This window comes from Pararge aegeria, chromosome 9 (genome assembly GCF_905163445.1).
Source record: "Pararge aegeria chromosome 9, ilParAegt1.1, whole genome shotgun sequence".
NCBI classification, from domain to species: domain Eukaryota; kingdom Metazoa; phylum Arthropoda; class Insecta; order Lepidoptera; family Nymphalidae; genus Pararge; species Pararge aegeria.
Window position 1 is genome coordinate 14,117,158 of NC_053188.1, and position 21,792 is coordinate 14,138,949.

The window sequence follows — 21,792 nt, forward strand, 5'->3', positions numbered from 1 at the left end:
AACCTTTGAACCATTCATTATGAAAGAAAGGCTCAAATGTACTTAGCTTGCATGCTAGAGTTGGAGAAAGGATTATAAGAAGATTGAATATTTATACCGGAAAAGCTTCTGTAATAAGTTACCCGCGTGATTTCAAAAAAAAGCATTTGTTACCTATATATATGCGTAGCTTGAACGCTCACTTGTCTAATTGGAAATTTGCAAAGATAGAGTGTTCATCTTACAGTTGGCTAGAGGATATACTAGTATTTTATCCGGGGTTAATAAAAGATTTCTGCACGGCAAAAACAACGTGTTAATCTTCTCCCACCACATTTTTATCATCTCTCCGAACATGGTCGCGCCGGTGGAAATAATATCCAATTAATATACGTGTTTTATTAAATAGGAGTATACTTCTCCTTTTCCATGTAGCCGTGGTAGTAGCACGGAGTACGCTGCTGCCTGATCTCCGTTGTATTCCCATAGTCGTCTCATACGACGCCCGCGCCGGGTGGCGAAAACTGTAACAGTGCCCGTTCTCGTCGTCGGAGTCTTTTGATCTGCAAAATAACTTACTATCTTGCATTACAGATACTTTTACACAAGAGATAGGAAAGAGGTTTGTAACCAACAAAAGGCAATATATAGTTTTAACTTTTTATTTGTATTTGGCTGTAACTGTATTCCCGTGGGAGGCCCTTGAATGAAAGGCACGTGTGGTATTCGCTAACGGTCAGTATCAATTTATTCCAGCTATACTGAAACCCGTTATAGGGCCTGCGCAATCTTGGGACTGGTTATCAATCAGTTATCATGAATATCATGCGGTGATGGATGAAAATTTCTTTTAAATTACATCACGGTGTGATTTTTTCTACCACATAATTTTATGACACATTTTGGTACAATTCCTCACTGAGTCATTGTATAGTATTAGCGGTGGGAACTTAGGACTATAATTGTTTATACAGACAATCTGAAATAGATGAGCGACTTTCAGTAATCATTTTATAATCAATCCATTTAAAGGCCGATTGGCATAGTGGGCAGTCACCTAAATTATAAAACATTTTGGCAAAATTCCTCACTATTCATAAAATTATTCATCATTCATCGTAGTAGGTACCCATAACACAAGCTACGCTTACTTAGGGTCTAGATGGCGATGTGTGTATTGTCGTAGTATTATTATTTATTTACTACTTTTCAAGTTATGCTCACAGTAACCTTGGGGAGCTGAATTTTTTAATATATGATTTTTATAAAAGTACGGCCGTGTCGTGACGGCAGATCAGTATACAATGGTCACCACCACGTCGTCTTTTTCGGGTGTCGTACGAGGCGACTAGGGGAATACTTTACCAGAAAACGGGCAGCAAAGTCCTCTGTGCTAACACTTCCATCTACTATTGACGACGGCCGACTGGCGCAGTGGGCAGCGACCCTGCTTTCTGAGTCCAAGGCCGTGGGTTTGATTCCCACGAGTGGAAAATGTTTGTGTGATGAACTTGAATGTTTTTCAGGGTCTGGGTTTTCATAACAACAAACAGTGGCGTGCATAGAGGGTATGCACAGGGTATGCACAGAGGGTATACACATGATATAAAATTAAGAAAATCTCCTGTAAGGGTTATAACTAACTTAAGGATAGGCATTGTAAGAGTTATAAAAAGCCTACGCTATAGTATTTATAACTCGTACTGGCGATTTTCTCCATTTTATATCATCTACATACCCTGTCCATAATACCCTTTAAGCACGCCACTGTTTGTTATTATGTCATAATTTTGCTGAAAGAATGCTTCAAGATTTCATGAAATTCTGGAATAGGTGGTATTGTTTAGGAAATTATTCCAAACGACAATTTACGGAAGTCTTAATACAAAACGCAGGCTTCGCGATAAATTACTTTAATAGACTCGTATCCATTTGCTCCATGAAGTCCAACTTTCATTGATCGTGAAATGTGATCCTCGATAGTCGCAACTACAATGATTTGTTACAACTTTCGCTTCTTCTGTTACAATCGTGATCATTATTCGTGCCCATGAAAGGGCCCCATTTGAATGATCTCAAGCGTCACATTAAACTTTGATAGGCCGTGAAGGCTTTTGTGTGTGGCTGAACACAATAACGTCAATGGACGCATTTTCGTCGATAAAAGGTTCGCTCGAAGCCCTGCATACTGGATTCGTGCAGGTTTCCTGCCCTATTACACGGCGGAGGCTTACAAAGGCTTTTATTCATTGCACTGTCTGCATAACGCTCAGTGCGTAGGCACTCTGTAAACATCACTCCGAAAAATCAAAGAGAGTCGAAAAGATTTAAAAGCTTCGCAATTATTTTTCTTGAATATTCTTTTATATTAGTCCATTTTCTTTTATATTATTCACATTTGAATAAACTAAATTAAATGGAACCACCAATGACAAAGTTCAAAGATATGAACTGTTAGGTACTCTATTGTTTCTTTACAAATCACATTCTGATATCAAATAAGTTTATTAAAAATGAAAACTAGAAAGGTTACTAGCTCTAGCTAAATTACAAACCTATTATAAAGCGTTACAACATTAAATTATGCTTTATGTTTTTGGCCATATAAATCAGCTTATTCAACTACGACTACTCTGTAGATTGTAGACTGTATTTATAAATGAAACGAGATACAGAAAAAAGTATTTAAACGTTCACAATACCGTCTAAGCGGCTTAACACAAGCTGCAGCTTTTATTTAACGTTCATTTAACCTTGGTGTATTTGAGCCGTGCCTATTTCAGTCCATTATCATCAGCGTGCTAAGCGGGGACTGTTCGTGACCTTTGCTTAGAGCTTCCTTATGAATTTACTTAGTTCTGCTTTGTTAACAACCGGTTTTAAGTCACCACACGTGTTTTTTATGTTTTTTAATTAGTCTTAGTATTTAGTATCTATCTGTGTGCACTCATTTGAACTGCAATCCAACACTTCACTCCAGTCCTTGCTTTAAACGGTGATGGAAAACATCGTGAGAAAACCTGCATGCCTGAGAGTTCTCCATAATGTTCTCAACGGCGTGTGAAGTCTACCAATCCGCACTTGGCCAGCGTCTACAACTACGCCACTACGGCCTAAACCATTCTCATTCCCAGAGGCGATCCATGCTCTGTAGAGGGCCGGTAATGGTTTGAAGATGATGACGGATGATGATTTAGTATCTGTGCATACAGGCTGCATTTGCACTGCAATCTAACGAAGAAATTTAATATTTTCAATTTCCTATATATTAAAGTCCCATAGGGGATTCGTAGATATCTTCCAAACTACTTCCAAACAAGTAAATTAGTGAGTACCTATAACGTAATCGCTGTATTACTTTTTAAACAATATAGTTGGGTTCCCCTCTCACCTTTAAAGAACAATGGCGATGTTTTGACCTGCGATTGTGAAGCAATACAATTTCATGCACCATAACACGGAGCATTTGAATGCGCAGTAGATAGTAGTACCGAAAATTAATTATCATGATATCTCCCACGACTGTTGTGATGGTATCAGTATCGTTTGCTTGCACTATTCTCACGATGATATTAAGTAATCAGTGGTACTGGTTACTCGTATTTTTGTTTCAACATATTAATGAGATAATACCTTTAAGAATGGACACCGCTTTTTCTGATCCCATACGTAATTGTATATTGAACAATGAATTATGTAAAAAAATAAAATAAACCGTAACCTGACTGCCATGGCAATAGCGTACCTAAGATAATGCACAGTTGTATGGTGTACCTACTTTCCTTACTACTTATATATACTTAAGTTAAGTACCTATATATAACACAGCCTTTTTGTTTAAACGTGTCATTGTTTAGATAATAGATAGACAAAAATACTAAGGATATAATACAGTTTCAATTTGACATTTGCAGGTAGGATACAATATCTTCTGTTAATGGTTTACTTGACTAATCGAGCCTTGAATCGAGAATATTTCTAGAGCTAGAGTCACTACCAACAGAGAGATTGGCAGTCAGCTTACCTATCCCCCGACTGAAATAAACAATTATAATGTTTGTATTTGGTTGATTAATCTGACTTATTTCTAATAGTTAATTTCGGAAATTTACTTAGAACTAAAAGGATGAAGACAAAACTGAGATTATTCAGAATGGGCTGGCAATGGTGCCAGTTCTGTATATAAATCTCTAAGCTAAACTAAATTGACAGGTTTTAGAAATCAACCGCGGGGAAAATTGACAAAAGTAAGGAAAGGAAAAGCACTTCTTTTAGATTTGTCAATTAAGTTTAGTTGAGTATAACAGAAGTGTTTAGTTAAGTTATGTGCTTTTTTATTATTAAAATATCACATACTTCAACGATGAAGGAAAATATCGTAAGGAACATGCCTGAGAGTTCTCAACAATGTTCTGAAAGGCGTGCGGAGTTCACCAATCCGCAATGTTCCTGTGTGGTGGACTACGGAATTAACCCCTTCTCATTGTTGGAGTAGATCTTGTAGCTTTGTACTAGGCCAGTAATGGGTTATGGCCAGTTATCACATATAATGATGATGGTGATGATGAATCTATTGTAGATACAAAGGCGCATTTGGAACGAAAGTACCAGGACCACATCGTCCGAAACAGTCCTTGAATAATGTCAATGATCCTACGATATAACTGTTTACGGAAACATTTGTAGTTACGCTATTACGTGCCTCAGTTGGAAATACGGTAATAATTTCGTTACTAAGGTTTATATCGCTACATTAATCTTTAATGCTATGTAAATTATTTTGTTCTGTATTTGGCCTAACGCTGCTATGTATGGGGTCGGCACCCGGCTATCTCTTAAGGGAATACACGAGGACGGACTTCGTAATGCGTTAGAATACAAAATTAGTGACTGGACAGCGTGCTTTTGTTTATTTTATAAAACTTTTGCTTATTCAAAGATGCAGACAGATAGAAAATACTTTTATTTTCCTGTTTTAGGAGACTGTTTTCACGCGATAGACAGTGTTATGTTAATAGTAGGTAATTTAAAATAAATTATGGTAGATATCACGTTTATTGTTTCAGTCGGCAAATGCATAAAGCGATCCTACTTCTTAATTACCCGTGAGATATTCCTGGTACATTTCCTTTAAATAATAAATAATTGTACCTACCGCGCACGAAAGGTAGAGCGTTTCATTTTCCAATAAAAAAATTAAAAAATACGCCGCGGAGCAGGCCTAGCAAAACAGTTTTACTAGGCGATACTACTCTACGCTGATATTAATGTACCTACTTATTATTTACATTCAAATATACCTACTTATATAAAATTTTAAAAACATGGTTTTTATGCAACAACATTTAGTTATGCTATATTATTTATTCTGTAGGAAATAAATAATATAGCATAACTAAAAAAAGTATTATTTACAACTAAGAATTAAAAATTAAAAAAATACTTTATTAGTTACTGCTCTAACGATAGTAGTGGTGACGCGTCGTGACCACCGCCACATTAGATATTTCACATCAAAAATACTGGTGCGGATTAAATACATGACACTCGATTTAACTATTCAAGTCAGGCTCATTCGAATAGAATCGATGTTGCTTAAATATTCTATGTGGATACTTGTGAGTAAGCCCTACCTCCGGATTGTTAAGGTTCCCTACACGGGGCAATTTATCGCATGGCAACCCGTCGCAAGCTATATCGCAAGCCACAGATTATCGATATACTTATTAAGGCAATTTCAGAGATTGCATACCATCTGGCCTGTTTCCACTTTAAAGTACACTCGTGTAAGTCGCGCAAACTCTTCCGGGCTAATGGCAAAAGGAAGTCGCACGAGTTACTGGTACAATCTACAGGCACATGCCACTTGCACAAGTAACAGGTGTAAACAATTTACACATGTTATTTGCATAAGTGTTTCTACTTGCACGAGCTTTCTGAGATGCCATGTGTAAACGACGCATAGCAATCGTTCGCAGCAACCGATTGCACGTGTGGGGACAGTAGTTTTGAAGCGACGGATCTCTCCAGCAATGGATTGCCTGTAATATATGGGCTGAAATGTCATGAACTTTTGAACGCATTTACAAATATCTACCCACAACCTGAATTTTTGTTGCCACTTGTGTCCCGGCAACTCTATTTATACCAAAATATTGAACCGCTGCGATCTGCATGCAATCGATTGCTGCGACGGTTTATACTGCCCTCTACTAGAAATGAGTGAAAACATTTCGACTAAACCAAGGCGGAATTCCTATGCATATTCTTTCGCACGCCGTTGAATTTTTTAAGCACTTACCTTCCCAGGCGTTTATTGCTTTATTTCCGACTAAAAAATATTTCCACAATCTTTTAGGATATAGAATACCGGTATTAGACAAAAAAAATGTTTTAACCGGCAACGTATCCTGTAATAAAAATTTAAAACTTGACTTTGTGAGCTGTAACCGAGTAGACCTTCTAGTTAGAATTTGCTTAAATCAATTTAATATGCATGAAATTTCTCTACATTTTTAATGTTTTAACTTTTGTGGGTTTATATTGTTTTGAATATATTTTATCCAGCGTTGAGAATCCGCAAACGGTAGTGTTACTAATTCGGTAGTTATCGTTCTAGCGCTGTGGATACTTTAAATAAATTTAAAAATTTAAATTATATTTAATTTCGAGATGCTACCCTTATCTAAAGGGATCAGTTGTTAAAGGAGAGCAATACTAGATCTAATCTAAAATCTGATGAATCTAAATTAAACTACCTATTAATTTCGATTACCTACTTATTACTTAAGATGTCTTTCAATAAGTTCAAAATTTATTAAACGTAAGCTTATAGAAAAATCCTATTATAATATTAAGGATTACATGTATGATAAAAAAGCTTGGGTATGAATTGCTCTAACTTCATAGCTAAACATTAACTCCACTGTGAGATGGTGATAACAAAACAAAACTGGCTAAGTTTGTTGCGGGCTCTTCTTAGACCAGGGCGCGGTTGGAACTCCTAGCTTTAGTTTTAGGTTAACGAATGCAGTTATCACCATCACCTAACATTAGTGCTAATATGTTAAATGTATAAACGCTTCATGGGTGCCTGTGATACGGTCGGCATGAATAAAACAATTTTTAATTTTGAATTTTGCAAATTTTTATTCGGACCTCACTGGCTCACTGACTTAACAAAAATATAATTATTGGTGCAATACATATCTTTCAAACTCTTAAAGTTTGGCATACAGGCATAAAAATTATATCTTCGTTTCTAGGATACAAGTAATATATGTGTAATGTGATTTCGTCAAGATCGATTTCATTACCGAGCCAATCGTTATTAGCAAATACCTACTATATAAATATTTTAGTAAATCCTGGATAAACACTTTATTTTCTCGGGATAAAAAGTATCCTAAGTCTGTTTTAAATATGCAAACTATCTCTATGCCGAATTCCATAAAAATCGATGCTAGATATAGGTAAGTCAGTAGTTTTACTTATAAAGTAATCATACGTGATTTCTGATTACGGACGGATAATAAGATAATTTTACATAAATTACACAATGAATACAATCGGCTAGTCATCTCCAGAGCCTCGACGAGCGAGGTCCACCGACCTATTGTAATCCGGTTTATTTTTTATTTATAGATACAATAAGTTTCACACGTCTTAATTCTTAATAAAAAACACTCAGTGCAAGTTTTTATAATAGAACCTGATCGAAAAAAAAATTAATTCTAGTAGGAATTAAAAATATGCTAGCTGCTAGCATACACTTATCTATAACACTATACATAATTTCCAATACTAACTACAAACGATTTTAAATGTCTGTTAATTCTGATGCCTTTACAATTTATATTTTCAATCAAACTCAACGATCCACATACCTACTCTTAAGTACATCTTCTAGGCCGACGCATATTATAAGTTTGTAAACTAGCTGAAATAAATCAGATACAGCCCTAAAGTTCCCACTACATGCAAAAGTAAAATCAAGTGACTCCTGTCACTTTATTAGGTACGCGTCGCGTAGTGTAGGTACTATGCGTGTTTCGGCATTTTATCTTCAATAGGGTTGTCATAAGCACTTACAATGTTTTGAATTAGTTTATATGCAAAAATAAATATGCTTCTTTTGATTCAATATTTTTACAGGGTGATTCTTTATAAAATATAGTTATGCACCCTTCAACAGTTTTTCGTAATTTCCTTACACTTTGTATATTTATATACAATGTGTAAGGAATTATATACATGAAAGCAATAAATAAATGAAATTACTCTTTGACAGTTTGGCTTGGATTGGAAACTGAAGGAATTAGTACCTATTTGAGGAATCTATGATTAGTACCTACATTTTAAAATTAGTACCTCATATATTCCTAAATTGTCTATTGCAGGGTCTCGAACCCGTGGCCACTCAGTCTCACTTATACCTTCCTCGCTATTCTAAAGTGTTCATCAAGGTATTTACTTGCTTTGCACTTGTAGAATCGATAGTATTTACGGAGGGATACTAGGGTCTCGGCAGTTGATTGGTTTGGAAAGTGTATTTGCCAGGAGGTTTCTGACGGTCTTTGGCTTGGCGAGGGGTTGGGGTACCTCGTAGCCGGAAAGCTCCGCTATATTTGGCTTTCTTATGTCCTGTAGTAATAGTTGTACAGGACATAAGAAAGCCAAATATAGCGGAAGCTATGGGAGACTTCATATTAGAAACTTATTTCCAGGGTCACTCTGAGTCGAAGGGTGCAAAGAAGAGGGAGAAAAGTGCAAACGGGAATGGCAACAAGCAAACCCGGGGCGTCGCTACATCTTTTGGTTTCCGACGTCGCCCCGCCAGCACATCGCGAGCCGATGACAATGCGCGCAGGAAGCAGAAGTCACACGATAAAAATGGAAATGGAGGTAAAATGACAAATATTTTCCACGAATGTCAGCGTCAATTATGGTTTTTGCAAATCCCGTGGGAACCGTTTGTTATCCTGGGATAAAATGTAAATAATATTAAATAAATAATAATCCTTAATTGCCATACTCTATTGTTAATAAAAGATATTGAACGTTATTATTTAACAAAATGGTAAAAAGAGCAGATTTTCAGTCGGCTCCAGTATCAAACTGAGCAAACAGCCGCGTCAATGGTTGCGTTATTACTATACCTATTATAGTATAATATAACTAACCAGAGTTAGAAATTTTAATAAAAATTTTTAATAAATTACAAATTTTAAAAAAAGGTTTAAAAGTACCTAATTGTATCAAATAAATTAATAAACTGAAGAATGACTTAGTATTTAATACAAACAAAACTCATTTGATATAGATATATCTAGCTGCTTCGATTTGTAAGCTGAGGTAGAATTTCTTTAATTTGTGTTTTTCTCCTATTTTGCTAAGAGTAGCCTATGTTACTTTCACTCCTTTAAAAAAACGCTATGCCAAAAATCAAGTTGATTCCTTAGTTAGGGTGTGAAGAAAGGACAAACTCTTCTCATTTATAATATTAGGAAGGACTAAGAGAAGCATAGATAGGGCAAAGTAAAATTCTAGATGTTTAACTTTCATCACTGTTTGTATGAATGAGAAAGCTTATGTCTGTTGTTTTATAAGCATATTTAGTTGTTTCTACTCTCTCTTATTTTCGTCGCGTTAAATTCAACGTGATATCCCTGCCTCCTTTTCTATCCCCGGCACGCATATCTATTCTACCTCCGACTTTTCGGAGCTATGTGCGTTTTTAATCCAAATTCAAATTCAAACTCAAATTCTTTTATTTGCATAAAACATTGTAGTTATACATGTTTAGTCATAATATATGACATGTAAATCTTAATTATATATTACATGCAAGCACCAAGCAATTAAATATTACATGCTCTAACAGTGAAGGAAAACAACGTGAGGAAATCTGCATGCCTGAGAGTTTGCCATCAATTTCAAATGCCTTTGAAGTCTACCAGTCCGCACTTGGCCAGAGTGGTTCGACTGTCTAACGCTAACAATATTTTTTAAATGGATTGTTTGTTGCTGAGATAGGCTTGTTCAAGCAGAAAGGGTTAAAAATATTTTGACTTATGTACAGGTTCAACGGAAGATCTTCGTCCAGAAGAGGTGTTGTCCGGTCGTTCGACGCCCCTCGCACGGCCACGGAAGGAAATATCGGGGCAACCACTACGTACAAATAGGTAAATTTTATTTTACAATAATTTACATCTGCATGTTACTATACTCATTGGTATGGCACCACAGTTACCTAACTAAGTCCTCCTGTCAAATATGCCAGTAGCATTCTTGCTAAGCGGCTCCATAAGTGATAATAAGTGCGAGCTAACAACATTGATAAAAAAGTATATAATTAGACAATTAAGGTTGATTGATTGCTTCGCTTAAAATGCTTCCGTAAATGCTAAATATTCGTCCATCTTTGCTTACGTAGGTACTGATGCTGCTACAATGAAGTTTAATAATTGAAGCATTTAAATAATATTTAATTGTAAATTTTTTCATAGGCGTACGTAATTGTAGACGGTCAAACATAGCTCAATTAATATTATCAATAATAGTCTAGTCTAGATCAAATCTGAAAGATATACGTGCAATGCATCAGTTTATGTGTATCGTAACATTAAAGAGGAAAAAAAGTTTCATTCATGAAGCAGGTAATATCTATTGTTTACAAAACTAATTACGTCATAAGCAAATGATCTAGAGAGAGCAAAACTAAAAAGTGTTGTCACATTAAAATAGTAATCTGTTAGGTAACAGGAAGTAGAAAGTCAATCAAGAAATGATAATGATATAAACAAAAGGAAATCTACATCCTTTAGCACTTTCGTTGCGTTGGTTGATAAAAAATGAAAACATATCGAAGTAAGCAATTATTTATAGCCACACCCAAAACAACTTTTATGTTCCGGTTTCGCAAGAGCTTGTTACATCTGCCGCAATTTTTATTTTATTTTTAAGGCAATGCTATGAATAAATTTCTTTGATGAATTGCAACCAATCGATTGTCTCGTGAAATCTTTCGGATTTTAAGCAATAGGTTTCAAGTAAGTTAAGACGAAAGCTCTTTAAAATTTTGCTATTCTAACAATCGTTAAACTTTTTACGTTTAATTGTATACAATTGTGAATACTAGATACGAACGTAGCAATAGTTAATACATACCTACTTACTTGACGTAAACACTGACCGACAAATGTCGTAACGTCACGATAATCTCCTTGCTCTGTTCCTTCTCTTCTCTCTTCTAAAGCTACAGCCACTTTCTTATTCAGGCAATAAACCAGAATTCTTAATATACTTTTCATTTTTCATTCACGTTCGATATACATTAACAAATTATTTTTCAATATGTAATCGAATTCAATAATGATTACAATATGTTAGTATATTTTATCCAAGTTAGTCAGTAACTCTGGAAACTATTAACACATAATCCAACATTACGAAATTGACTGACGTTCGTTACAATTTAAAGTATTAAAATACCGGCCTTCAAATTTGCATTAATTAAGTTATTTGTGTAAGTAGATAGATATATTCCACATAAGTATATTCCGACAAATATCACAATTCAATCCAATTAAATCAGTAGTAACTAAGTAATAATAATACATGACAAACATTGGTAATCAGACATTCTAACGCAGTCATTTAAATAATAGATTGCATGTGTATTACGAAAATTAAGATGTCTATTTTAAAAAATATAACCATGATTACAAGGCAAATTTGTTTCAAAAAAATATTGCTAATAAATTTTATCAGGCGATTAATTTACCCAAGTAAGTGATCGAATTCATTATGTACATAATTATGAACATTAATTTATAATTGAATGTAATAACCTAGTGCTACTATTACTATTGTAGTGCTACTTATATATATACTATTCAACCTTTGGTTATTATGTTATGTACACAGAAACCTTACACCTATTGTTTATTTACGGCATGGCGTAAAAAAACGTAAGCTTAGCTTATGCAAGCAAAAATTATATCGTTCGCTTAAATATTAAATTTTTATGCGACACCTTCTTGTAATAATTTGACAGTAACTCCTTAATTCCCTAGGTTCGGTTTCAGGCAACCGCACAGCAAAACAGCCAAGGTGGCCGACGTGAAAGTGCCTGCTGAGGAGGCATTCAGCGCACCAGTTAAGGATAAGGAAACCGCCATCAATAATAATACGTTAGGTTCGTATTCTAATTTCAAATTGTAAATAAAATGAACAGTCCATTAATAGATTATTCCGGCACCAATTTATTTGAGAATAAATATACTTGTTTAATTATTATTTAATTGCGACATTCCATAATACTCAATGACAAGGTGTGCAGGTGACATGTGCTGATCTAACCTTCAATTTTATACTTCCAATTATTCTATTTAACAAATGAAAATATTTGTAAATGGTAAAGTGATATGAGTGAATTTTAAATAGAATATAAAATGAAATAGTGAATATAAAAATGAAATGGCGGACTCCCAGGAAAATTTTACTCTTTCATCAATAAATAATGATAAAAGTTTTACTTCAATCGTGCGTAAAAGTTACCCGCACACACTTTTTTTTACTTTGTAATTAGTGTAATTGGCTTCTAGCCGTTCCAGTTAATAATAATAAATGAATATATATAGGTATTACTCAGACTTGAAGTTTTCGTTGATATTCAGTCTATATTGCATACCAACTATGAAACTAGTTACAAAATCAAACTTAATGCCTTAATGTAGTTTATACAAGTATAAAAGTAAAGTAGGTAGGTATCTATCATTCAATTCAATGCATCAGAACTTTTAGATGATGTAACGAACCATATTATTTGGATATACATATCTTTATATGGCCGGAAAACAATTTTCTACGTCTAACAATCCTATTGTTTTACTAACATGGTTGGTATAAATAATAAATCTTATCTTATTAGTTAGATTTATAAAATTCCGATAGCTTTATTCGGTCTACACAATACACAATGATAAATTGAGTCGACAAAGGCAAGAAACAGAAATTTATTTTTATGATTATATATGTCTAAGTGTTTTTAAATACACTAAAATATAATTATATCTAGATGTCATATAATTATTTTCTTCCGTAGATATAATTATTTTCTGTTTTGTAGTTTTGGGTTACCTACTGCCTACTCTTAGGAATGAGGAAAGTAGAGGTTAGTCAAGTCAAGTCATGTCAAAAATTTCTTTATTAAAATAGCCACATAGATGGCACTTTTGACAAAATGTATATATTAGTGAGTAGTGAAGGCTACGAGGGTTCCAAACGCGCCCTGGCCTAAAAACCAACCACAAACTTAGCCGGGCGTTCTTTTTGTTATAACCATCTTACATTGTCATTTGAAAATATTTATTTAGTTAACTAGATCCTACAATGTGAGTTGGCAACTGTTAACATAACTATGTCAGTAGGTACTTATTAATAACAGAATCGGCAGCTTTACGTGCTCTCCGGAATAAGAACTAGGGGACCAATAACACCACACATTTCCCGTCACTTTCCAGACTAGGACTAGGAATTTTTTGGCAGCATCACATCTGACATGCAACACGACTGTAAACATTACCTACTGATCATTTTTTTTTTTCAATTTTGCACTAATGTATAGAAGTACCTATATATCTATATTTCATCATCATCAATACATTACCGGCAAACTACAGAACACGGGTCTCCGCCCACAATGCGAAGGTGTTAAGGCCGTAGTCCACCACGCTGACCCAGTGCGGATTGGTGGACTCCACACACCTTTAAGAACATTATGTAGAACTCTCAGGCATGCAAGTTTCCTCACGCTGTTTTTCTTTACCGTTGAAGCAAGTGATATTTTGGTCACTTGAAAAAAGCACATAACTCAGAAAAGTTAGAGGTGCTAGCTGGGATTCGAACTCGGCCCACCCAAGTCTAGCTCCTACCCAATGCGGTATCATCGCTTCGGAAGCCGAACCACCGACGCGGTGATAGGTATAGTTTGCACACACTTATTTGAAGTTGGCTCCTCGAGACGTTGGCGCATGTTCAAATGCCACTTCAGGTTCTACCAATAAATTCCTAGAAACTTCAGTCCATCGAAAATAGTTCCCGTGTTTTGTACCTACCCTGATGAACTGTTCCTCTTTCAGATAAGAAAAGTACAAACCACTATAACTTGCCACTCCTGGCCACCCAGGTGTCGTCCAACGGTGTTACAAATATCGTGGGTGCCGGTGGGGTGCCTAAGCCTGTCACAAAACAAACGGTTATACTGACCTATCAGCCACAGCAGTATCCTCACCAAGTAAGTCAGAATATAAATATAAATATAAATATAAATATAAATATAAATATAAATATAAATATAAATATAAATATAAATATAAATATAAATATAAATATAAATATAAATATAAATATAAATATAAATATAAATATAAATATAAATATAAATATAAATATAAATATAAATATAAATATAAATATAAATATAAATAGAAATATAAATATAAATATAAATATAAATATAAATATAAATATAAATTTAAATATAAATATAAATATAAAAATAAATATAAATGAATAAATATAAATTTACTACGACTATACACACATCGCTATCTAGCTCCAAAGTAAGCGTAGCTTTTGCTATGGGTACTAAGATGACTGATGAATATCTTTACGAATAATACACATACATAAATACTTATTATACCGTTCAATATCCAGACACTGAAAAAAATTATGTTTATTACACAAACATTTTCCAGTGGGAATCGAACTCACGGCCCACTCAGAAAGCAGGGTCGCTGCCTACTGCGCCAATCGGCCGTCATATATACTTAATCAACATAAACATCAAAGTCAAAATCAAAATTAACATCCCAGTCCCAGGGGATATTAATTGGACTGATAATGACGCATTACAGACAGTTCTGGATGCATATTACACTAATTGGTGGGCCAGTTTTTATGATTATATTGAATTAGTGATATTGATTAATACTCGGGATCGTCGCCTTCACGTGCTCTGCGAGGCATATAAATGAACAAAGCTTATTTCTAACTCCAGGCACTAGGAATTCTTGGCCGAAACAACCAATACCTTGATAACAATAAGTGTGTGCTCGGAAACCGCGAGAAACCAGGCGTATGTTGTTAATATCCCAAAATCTCGCACAAATCTTTGCATCATCTATTCTTATATGCATGTCTAGGATTTGGAACGCCCTCCCGAGTTCTGTGTTTCCTAAGTTTACGACCTGGATATCTTTTAAACAAGAGTTCCACATCAGAACTTTCCATCGGGTGATATTGGTCAAGGTCAAGCGCTAGTAAATTACCAATAAAAGAAACAAAAAACCACCCTCGGAAACAAAAACGCAGGCTAGACCTCATGATTCGTAGTCACTTCGTAACAAACAGTCAAATTTAATACGCCTCATCAACCACTAATACTACCTAACTGCTGGGCAAAGGCTTTCTGTGTCAAAGTAGCGAGGGATAGTGCTTAAAACCCCATGCCGCTGAAATATAAAACCCTCATTACAAAGAATCAACCCATTACCGGTCCGCTTCAGGGCACAAGTCTTCGAATAAAAACGATTTTAGGCCGTAGTCCAGAACGCTGACTAAATGATGATTGGTGGACTCCACACCCTATTGAGTACCATTACAAAGAACTCTCAAGCATGGAGGTTTTCTAACAATGTTTTCGTACACCTTTATCAAGGTTTATCTAATTTGCAGGACATAAGAAAGCCACCTAGAGCGGAGCTTTCCGGTTCTAGAGCTACCTCAACCCCTCGCCAGGCCGTAGACCCTCAGAAGCCTCCTGGGAAATACACCTTCCAAACCAATCAACTGCCGAGACCTCAGTATCCCTCTGTGAAGACTATCGATTCTAAAAGTGCAAAGCAAGTAAGTACCTTGATGAAAACCTTAGAACAGCGAAGAAGGTGTAAGTGAGATTGTTAGGTGAAGGGTTTTTTCTAACAATATTTTCTCAGTACCAGAGACTCCAGAGTTAGGAAATTGAGAATTGGGGTGTCACATTCTTGCCTCGGAGAACACGTTAAGCCATCGTCAGCAGGCCTTAGAGCAGCGTGGCTGTTTCCGCAACTGCCTTTTCGGTATGATGCCACATGAAACTACTTCATTGCATGGATTACTAAATGACGCGTTGGTCACTAGACCACAGATGCTAACCATTGGAATAGCATGTTCAACTTCGGATCACAAGGTTCTAGGTTCATTTACCAGCCATCGGTTAGAACTTAGCAGTGGTCACATCCGTTCCTCGAAATGCATGTTAAGCATTTGTTCGCGGTTATTCTTGCTAACATTTTATAGTAATCGCTAAAGTCCGTCAACCCGCATTGTAGCAGCGTGGTGGGTATATGCGCTTTTAGGCCCCCTCATCAGAAAGGAGATCTGTGCCCAGCAATGAAACGTTAATTAGGCTTAAGATGATCATAAATGATAAATAAATACTAAACAGGTTAACTCCAGGTTATTGCGATTGGCTCCAATTTACATTTCGTACATTCACCTACCTTGCGATTGGTCCATTTCGTACTTAGTCCAATTCACGGTTGGTTTAATATTGTACTAAGTACAAACTACCTCTCGGTCCACATGCGAATCTTAACATTTGTGTCTGAACAGTATAATAACTAAATAAATAACATCAAGAACTCTTGATGCTCTTCACCGTTGATCCCTAAACTTGGCATGAAAGCAATTTTATTTTGGATATACTTTCCCAACACACGTTATAAGGGTGCCAATTCTAATACAACCCCGATAAGAGGCTTGCCCGGAATTCTGCAGACAACTTTTTATTACTATCTAGTCGCACTATGGTTTAACATTAAAGTTTAGAAAAGTCCTATTATAGTATAATTGACTACGTAATCGATAAAAAACTTGGTGTGAATTATTGCTCTAACCAGGTTGCCCTTCTAATAATTTTAAATGACAATGTGAGATGGTGATAACGAAAAAAGACACCCGGCTAATTTTGTTCTGGGCTTCTTTTTAGACCAGGACGCGTGTGAAACCCTCGAACCTTTAGTTTTAAGTTTACGTTACGAATATTGTTATCGCCATCATCTTATTAACGTGTAATGTACGCATCAAAAGTGTTACTATGGGCCTACTTGAGTAAAGATATTCTGGACTTTGACTTTGACTTTGACTTTGAAAACCGACTACGATTAAATTAATCTTAAACTAGGATACACAAAAGCTCAAAACAAGTGGATACCTATTAAAAGTTTAAAGCCCTGATTTTATATACGAGTATATCGAAAAACCATGTACTACAAATATATTTTTTTTACTAGAAATCTTTATCCATTAGTGCGTATGAATTATTTAGTTGCATAATTTAGAAGATATAAAAAAAATATTATATACTATGCTTATTTGTAAAGTATAATTGTCTAAAAACACACACAAGTGAAGTTTAATAAATGCTTTAAAAAGGTTCGAAATTGTTGAAACTCAGTACTATTGAAATAAACTAATAAATATGAATGAAAAAAATCGTGGGTATATACCGATGGCGAACGATGCAACACTTTCCGGAAGTAGCTTACCTTACCACAGAATTAATTCACTTTCTTTAGCCACCACCAACTTTATGAACTAGTCAAAATTCTCGTTTACCACACATACATATTTGATATGCAAAAATATGCTCTAAGCGCTAAACAAAAGATATATTGTTCTATGAAGTCTGAAGTGGGTCATACTTCATCTATTTCAGGGCTGTTGGTTTTGAAACCGAGTGCCGTTTGCTTAAAATATCACTGCAGAGTGCATTCACGTGGAACACACGAGATAATGCGCTCGGGATATATAGTTTGTACGAAATATTTAGGTACATATTTTCATTACACATCTAAGCTTCCATACTAATACTACTACTAATAATATACTTTTTATCCAGGGAAAACTTTTGCGATCCATCATTATCAGCTGTTAACTGTAACAACTGTTATACACAAGTAAAATTAAATTGCCTGCTTAAAAACATTTAAGTTCATTTATTTACAAATTTTCGTTAATAAATTTGTTTTCATATTTCACATAAATACTTTACGGTGGACCCTGAATTTCAATTTTATTTAACAAACAAAACTTAAAATATATATTCTCATATTAAGCATAATACTTTCTCCGGTATATCATAATTTAAATAAAAGACGTTTCAATTATACTTTACCAAAAAGTTATAATAACAGGTGATGATATTTTTTATAATAAAATTGAGTAAAACTAAAAAGAGATTGTAAACGTACATCTATTGCGTATATTCCTCGTTATTTAGCAATTTAATGACCCCTTTTACGGTAATTAATTTTCCGTGTAGTTATTTCAAGTTAGTTTAGATTAAAGTAGAGTTTGTTTTAATCAACACGTGTATTGCGTTCTTTCAATCTGTTAAAAAAGCTAAGTATATTGTGTCTAACAATTTCTTAAATCCTACTAGAAAAGTGCGGCACGGTGCATAAATCAAAAAACATGGAACCTAGTTTACAGTGATTTCGAAGTGAGTGGTTTGATTTATCTTCAGATAAGTCTCGCGTTTTTACTCCCGTGCATCTTAAGCTGTCTCTACGTTAAGGGACATTTTACTAACGTGTATTGACGTTGGACGGTCTCCTCGTGTTATGATAATATGATTTTTAAACAGTTAAAATGGTTAATAACTTAATGCCTTTTACTTATTACTTAATCTCGATGAAGTAGAGTGACAGTGAAAAGTGTAATGAGTGTCTTTGTTGTTTTCAGGTAGTCAATAATACAAGGAAGGCCGGCGCTATCGACGGATGGAGAGAAGGTGCGTATTTTTTTCATATACATCAAGTTAACTACTTTAAAAAAATATTACACAAAATTTTTATACTCATAAGTATAAACCTAGGTTTTGTAGGTCCAAGTCTGCTTTTGCAGTTGTTTTTCTGTGGTTTGATCAGTGACAAAAAGTATCTACAAAAATAATACTTTTTATTCTTATCTACTAATAGTAATATTAACATAGCAAGTACAACCAATAGTCAAAGAAGTTGGAGCATCTTTACGATCAGCAGTGCAAGTTTTTTTCTTAACTGATTGATTAAGAAAAACCTTATGGTACCTAAGTAATTGGGCACGTACTAAAACTTTATTTGAATAATACCTAATAGACCGTAAACGTTTTAATTTAATGTTAGATTTTAGTTAAATTTAATATCATCATCATATCAACCTATTACCGGCCCACTACAGGGCAAGGGTCTCCACTAACAATGAGAAGGGGTTATGACCGAAGTCCACCACGCTGTCCCAGCGCGGATGGACTTCTCATTTGACCTTTGAGAACGTTATGGAGAACAGTATGCAGGTTTTCTCACGATGTTTTCCTTCACCGTTGATGCAAGTGATATTTTAATTGCTTCAAACGCACATAACTTGAAAAGTTAGAGGTGCAGTTGGGATTCGAAATCGCCCCACCGAAAGTGAAGTCGTATTCCTACCCACTGGGCTACCACTGCTGCAGCAATTTAATATAAACTTTAAAATACTGCAGATTTGGGCCCCTGATACATTATTCTGTATCTCAGAATAAGGTTCAATGACCTCTCTTAGTTTTCATAATATTATTAATAGACCCACGTTGGACCCTAACATCCTTTTTTTATTTTTTTATTCCACTACAAGTTAGCCCTTGACTGCAATCTCACCTGAGGTATCTTCAAGATATTCTGTTTATTATACCGGAACACTATAATAAAAAGAATATCTTAAAGAAAGCCACTTAAAAACTAAACAGCTACCTAATACCGAATTTAATTTAGATGTTCCGTAAAAGTTATGAGTTCAGAATATGTAAAAAAACAATACGCTACGCACTGAGGGTTCCGCAGCTTTGAAATAAACATTAGTTATTATGAAAGTTAAGCTTAATTTGCTATAGTCCGCGAAAATCACGAGATTCTGTATGGTGTAGTTTATAATTTCTTCGATCCTTATACTCCACACCAAACAGATCTTGGGCAATGTACCCTCTACGCACGTTTCGCTCCGAAACCGGAGCATTCTTAGGAGATGTTTACTTTACAATGAATAATTGTTAACTAATATTCATTGTTTTAACATAATATATCATGGATATCTGCAAAGTAACGCCTGCTTCTACCCAAAACATTAGTTGTATGTTTAGCAGATTTTTTTTTATTAATAGTGTCTGAAGGATGAAGGGCGTGGTTTCCGGTTTAATTACAGAAGGCTTAACAGCTTCGCCTCAGGTTAATGGACACAGGGCGGCACATAGTACGATGTGGTCTTTGCATGCCCTGCGAATTGTTACTCTGTTTATATTAGACGGTTTTCTACACACTATAACGTGGTTCATCTGCTTGGTTCTTCTATTATCACAACAAAAAAACAGATAAAGTTACTATTTTTATGTTTGCTTCAAACAAAAACCTCTAAATCGTATTTAAACAAGGTTGATAGGAAATGATGTTGCATTGTGTAGTATACCAACTTTTTAATTACAATTGTTGCTAAGCAATTTAAGACATAAGCAGTTTTAGAAACTATCGAGAACTTTCGGTTAGAAACCATTTTGGAAAGTGTGGTGAAATAAGCCCAAGAATATGATGAAAGTGGCAACGAATGGTGTAATTGTATTTGTTTTGAGTATGTCTGTGAATTATGTTAAGCTTTAGCTTAATATAATTCACAACATAAGTCATGACGGTTTTTTATTTTTAATTTTTGGTATGGAACCCTAAAAATTAAAGTCACAAATAAAACAAACGTAAGTAGGTGCATATGGTAAATGATATAAAACTTAAATAAAAACAAAAATCCATAACCGGCAGTAGTAACCGGACCAGGCCTCATGAAAATCCCAAACTTTCATTCTACTGTCGCATCGCACGCTCGTTACTCGGTAATTAGGGTAAAGCAACCTGTTTAAATAATTTAATTTAAATGGTAGATATTAAACGTAAAAATACAAACTCTACAATTTTATTATTGTTTAGATTTATGATTAATTACGCCAATGGCATTGGGCATACTGGCGGAGCTAACTTCCTTTTAACGCAATCCGAATCGTGCCAGTTATTAAATTTAACTTCAGTAAGTAAATTCAGTTTAATATTTTTAAGAACAAACAAAATCAAATAGTTGTTTCATATCCTTTTGATAAAATTCAATGAGTGTCTTAGATAAAATTGAAAAAGTAAGCGAAGATTTTTTTAAAGATAAGTTTGTAAGTAGTTACTTCAGTAGGTACTAACTACTTAGTCTAGTCAACAAGTACAAAACGTGTTAACTCTTGATAAAGCTCCTAAAAATACGAGATAAATGTATCGAAATATTAGCACATAAAAAATTGCAATTGTTAACCAATTAAAAAAAACATAGCATTACGAGTTTTGTTCAAAACCCAAAAATGATAATGAAAATGATAAATATTTGATGAAAAATATAATTTAAGACGAGGCCAGTAAAATAGACCGTCTCTCGATACATCATTTTTTTTTTACTTATGACTTAATTCCTTTTTTTTTGTTCACCAAAAGTACCTACAGAGTACTACCACAAGAAATGCAACACCATTATCACAGTTATCGCATCATAGCGATATTTTTTAGGGCAACCAATAGTTTAACACTATTACGTTATTTTGAACCGCTTTCGTTGCGAATAATAATTGTTCCAAATGTAAAAGAGATTGCACACTGAAAGCGCCATGCGTATGCGCAGCCTATTTGTGCGAATATAGGCTTTGTTTTCAGTGTGTTTGTCGGTGCA

General features: G+C 34.7%; 1 protein-coding gene across 12 annotated transcripts in view; it reads left to right on the forward strand.

The window, feature by feature from the left end:
• Positions 1 to 21,792, forward strand: part of LOC120626133 — a 130,732-nt gene that overhangs the window by 49,042 nt on the left and 59,898 nt on the right. For 11 of the 12 annotated variants that reach the window (XM_039893418.1, XM_039893425.1, XM_039893419.1 and 8 more), the window contains 6 exons: positions 8,706 to 8,883; positions 10,061 to 10,163; positions 12,057 to 12,178; positions 14,124 to 14,278; positions 15,724 to 15,894; positions 18,775 to 18,823. In XM_039893418.1, coding sequence (XP_039749352.1) covers positions 8,706 to 8,883; positions 10,061 to 10,163; positions 12,057 to 12,178; positions 14,124 to 14,278; positions 15,724 to 15,894; positions 18,775 to 18,823 — 778 coding nt within the window. The remainder of the gene's footprint in view (positions 1 to 8,705; positions 8,884 to 10,060; positions 10,164 to 12,056; positions 12,179 to 14,123; positions 14,279 to 15,723; positions 15,895 to 18,774; positions 18,824 to 21,792) is intronic. The other variant, XM_039893423.1, reaches the window with a different exon arrangement.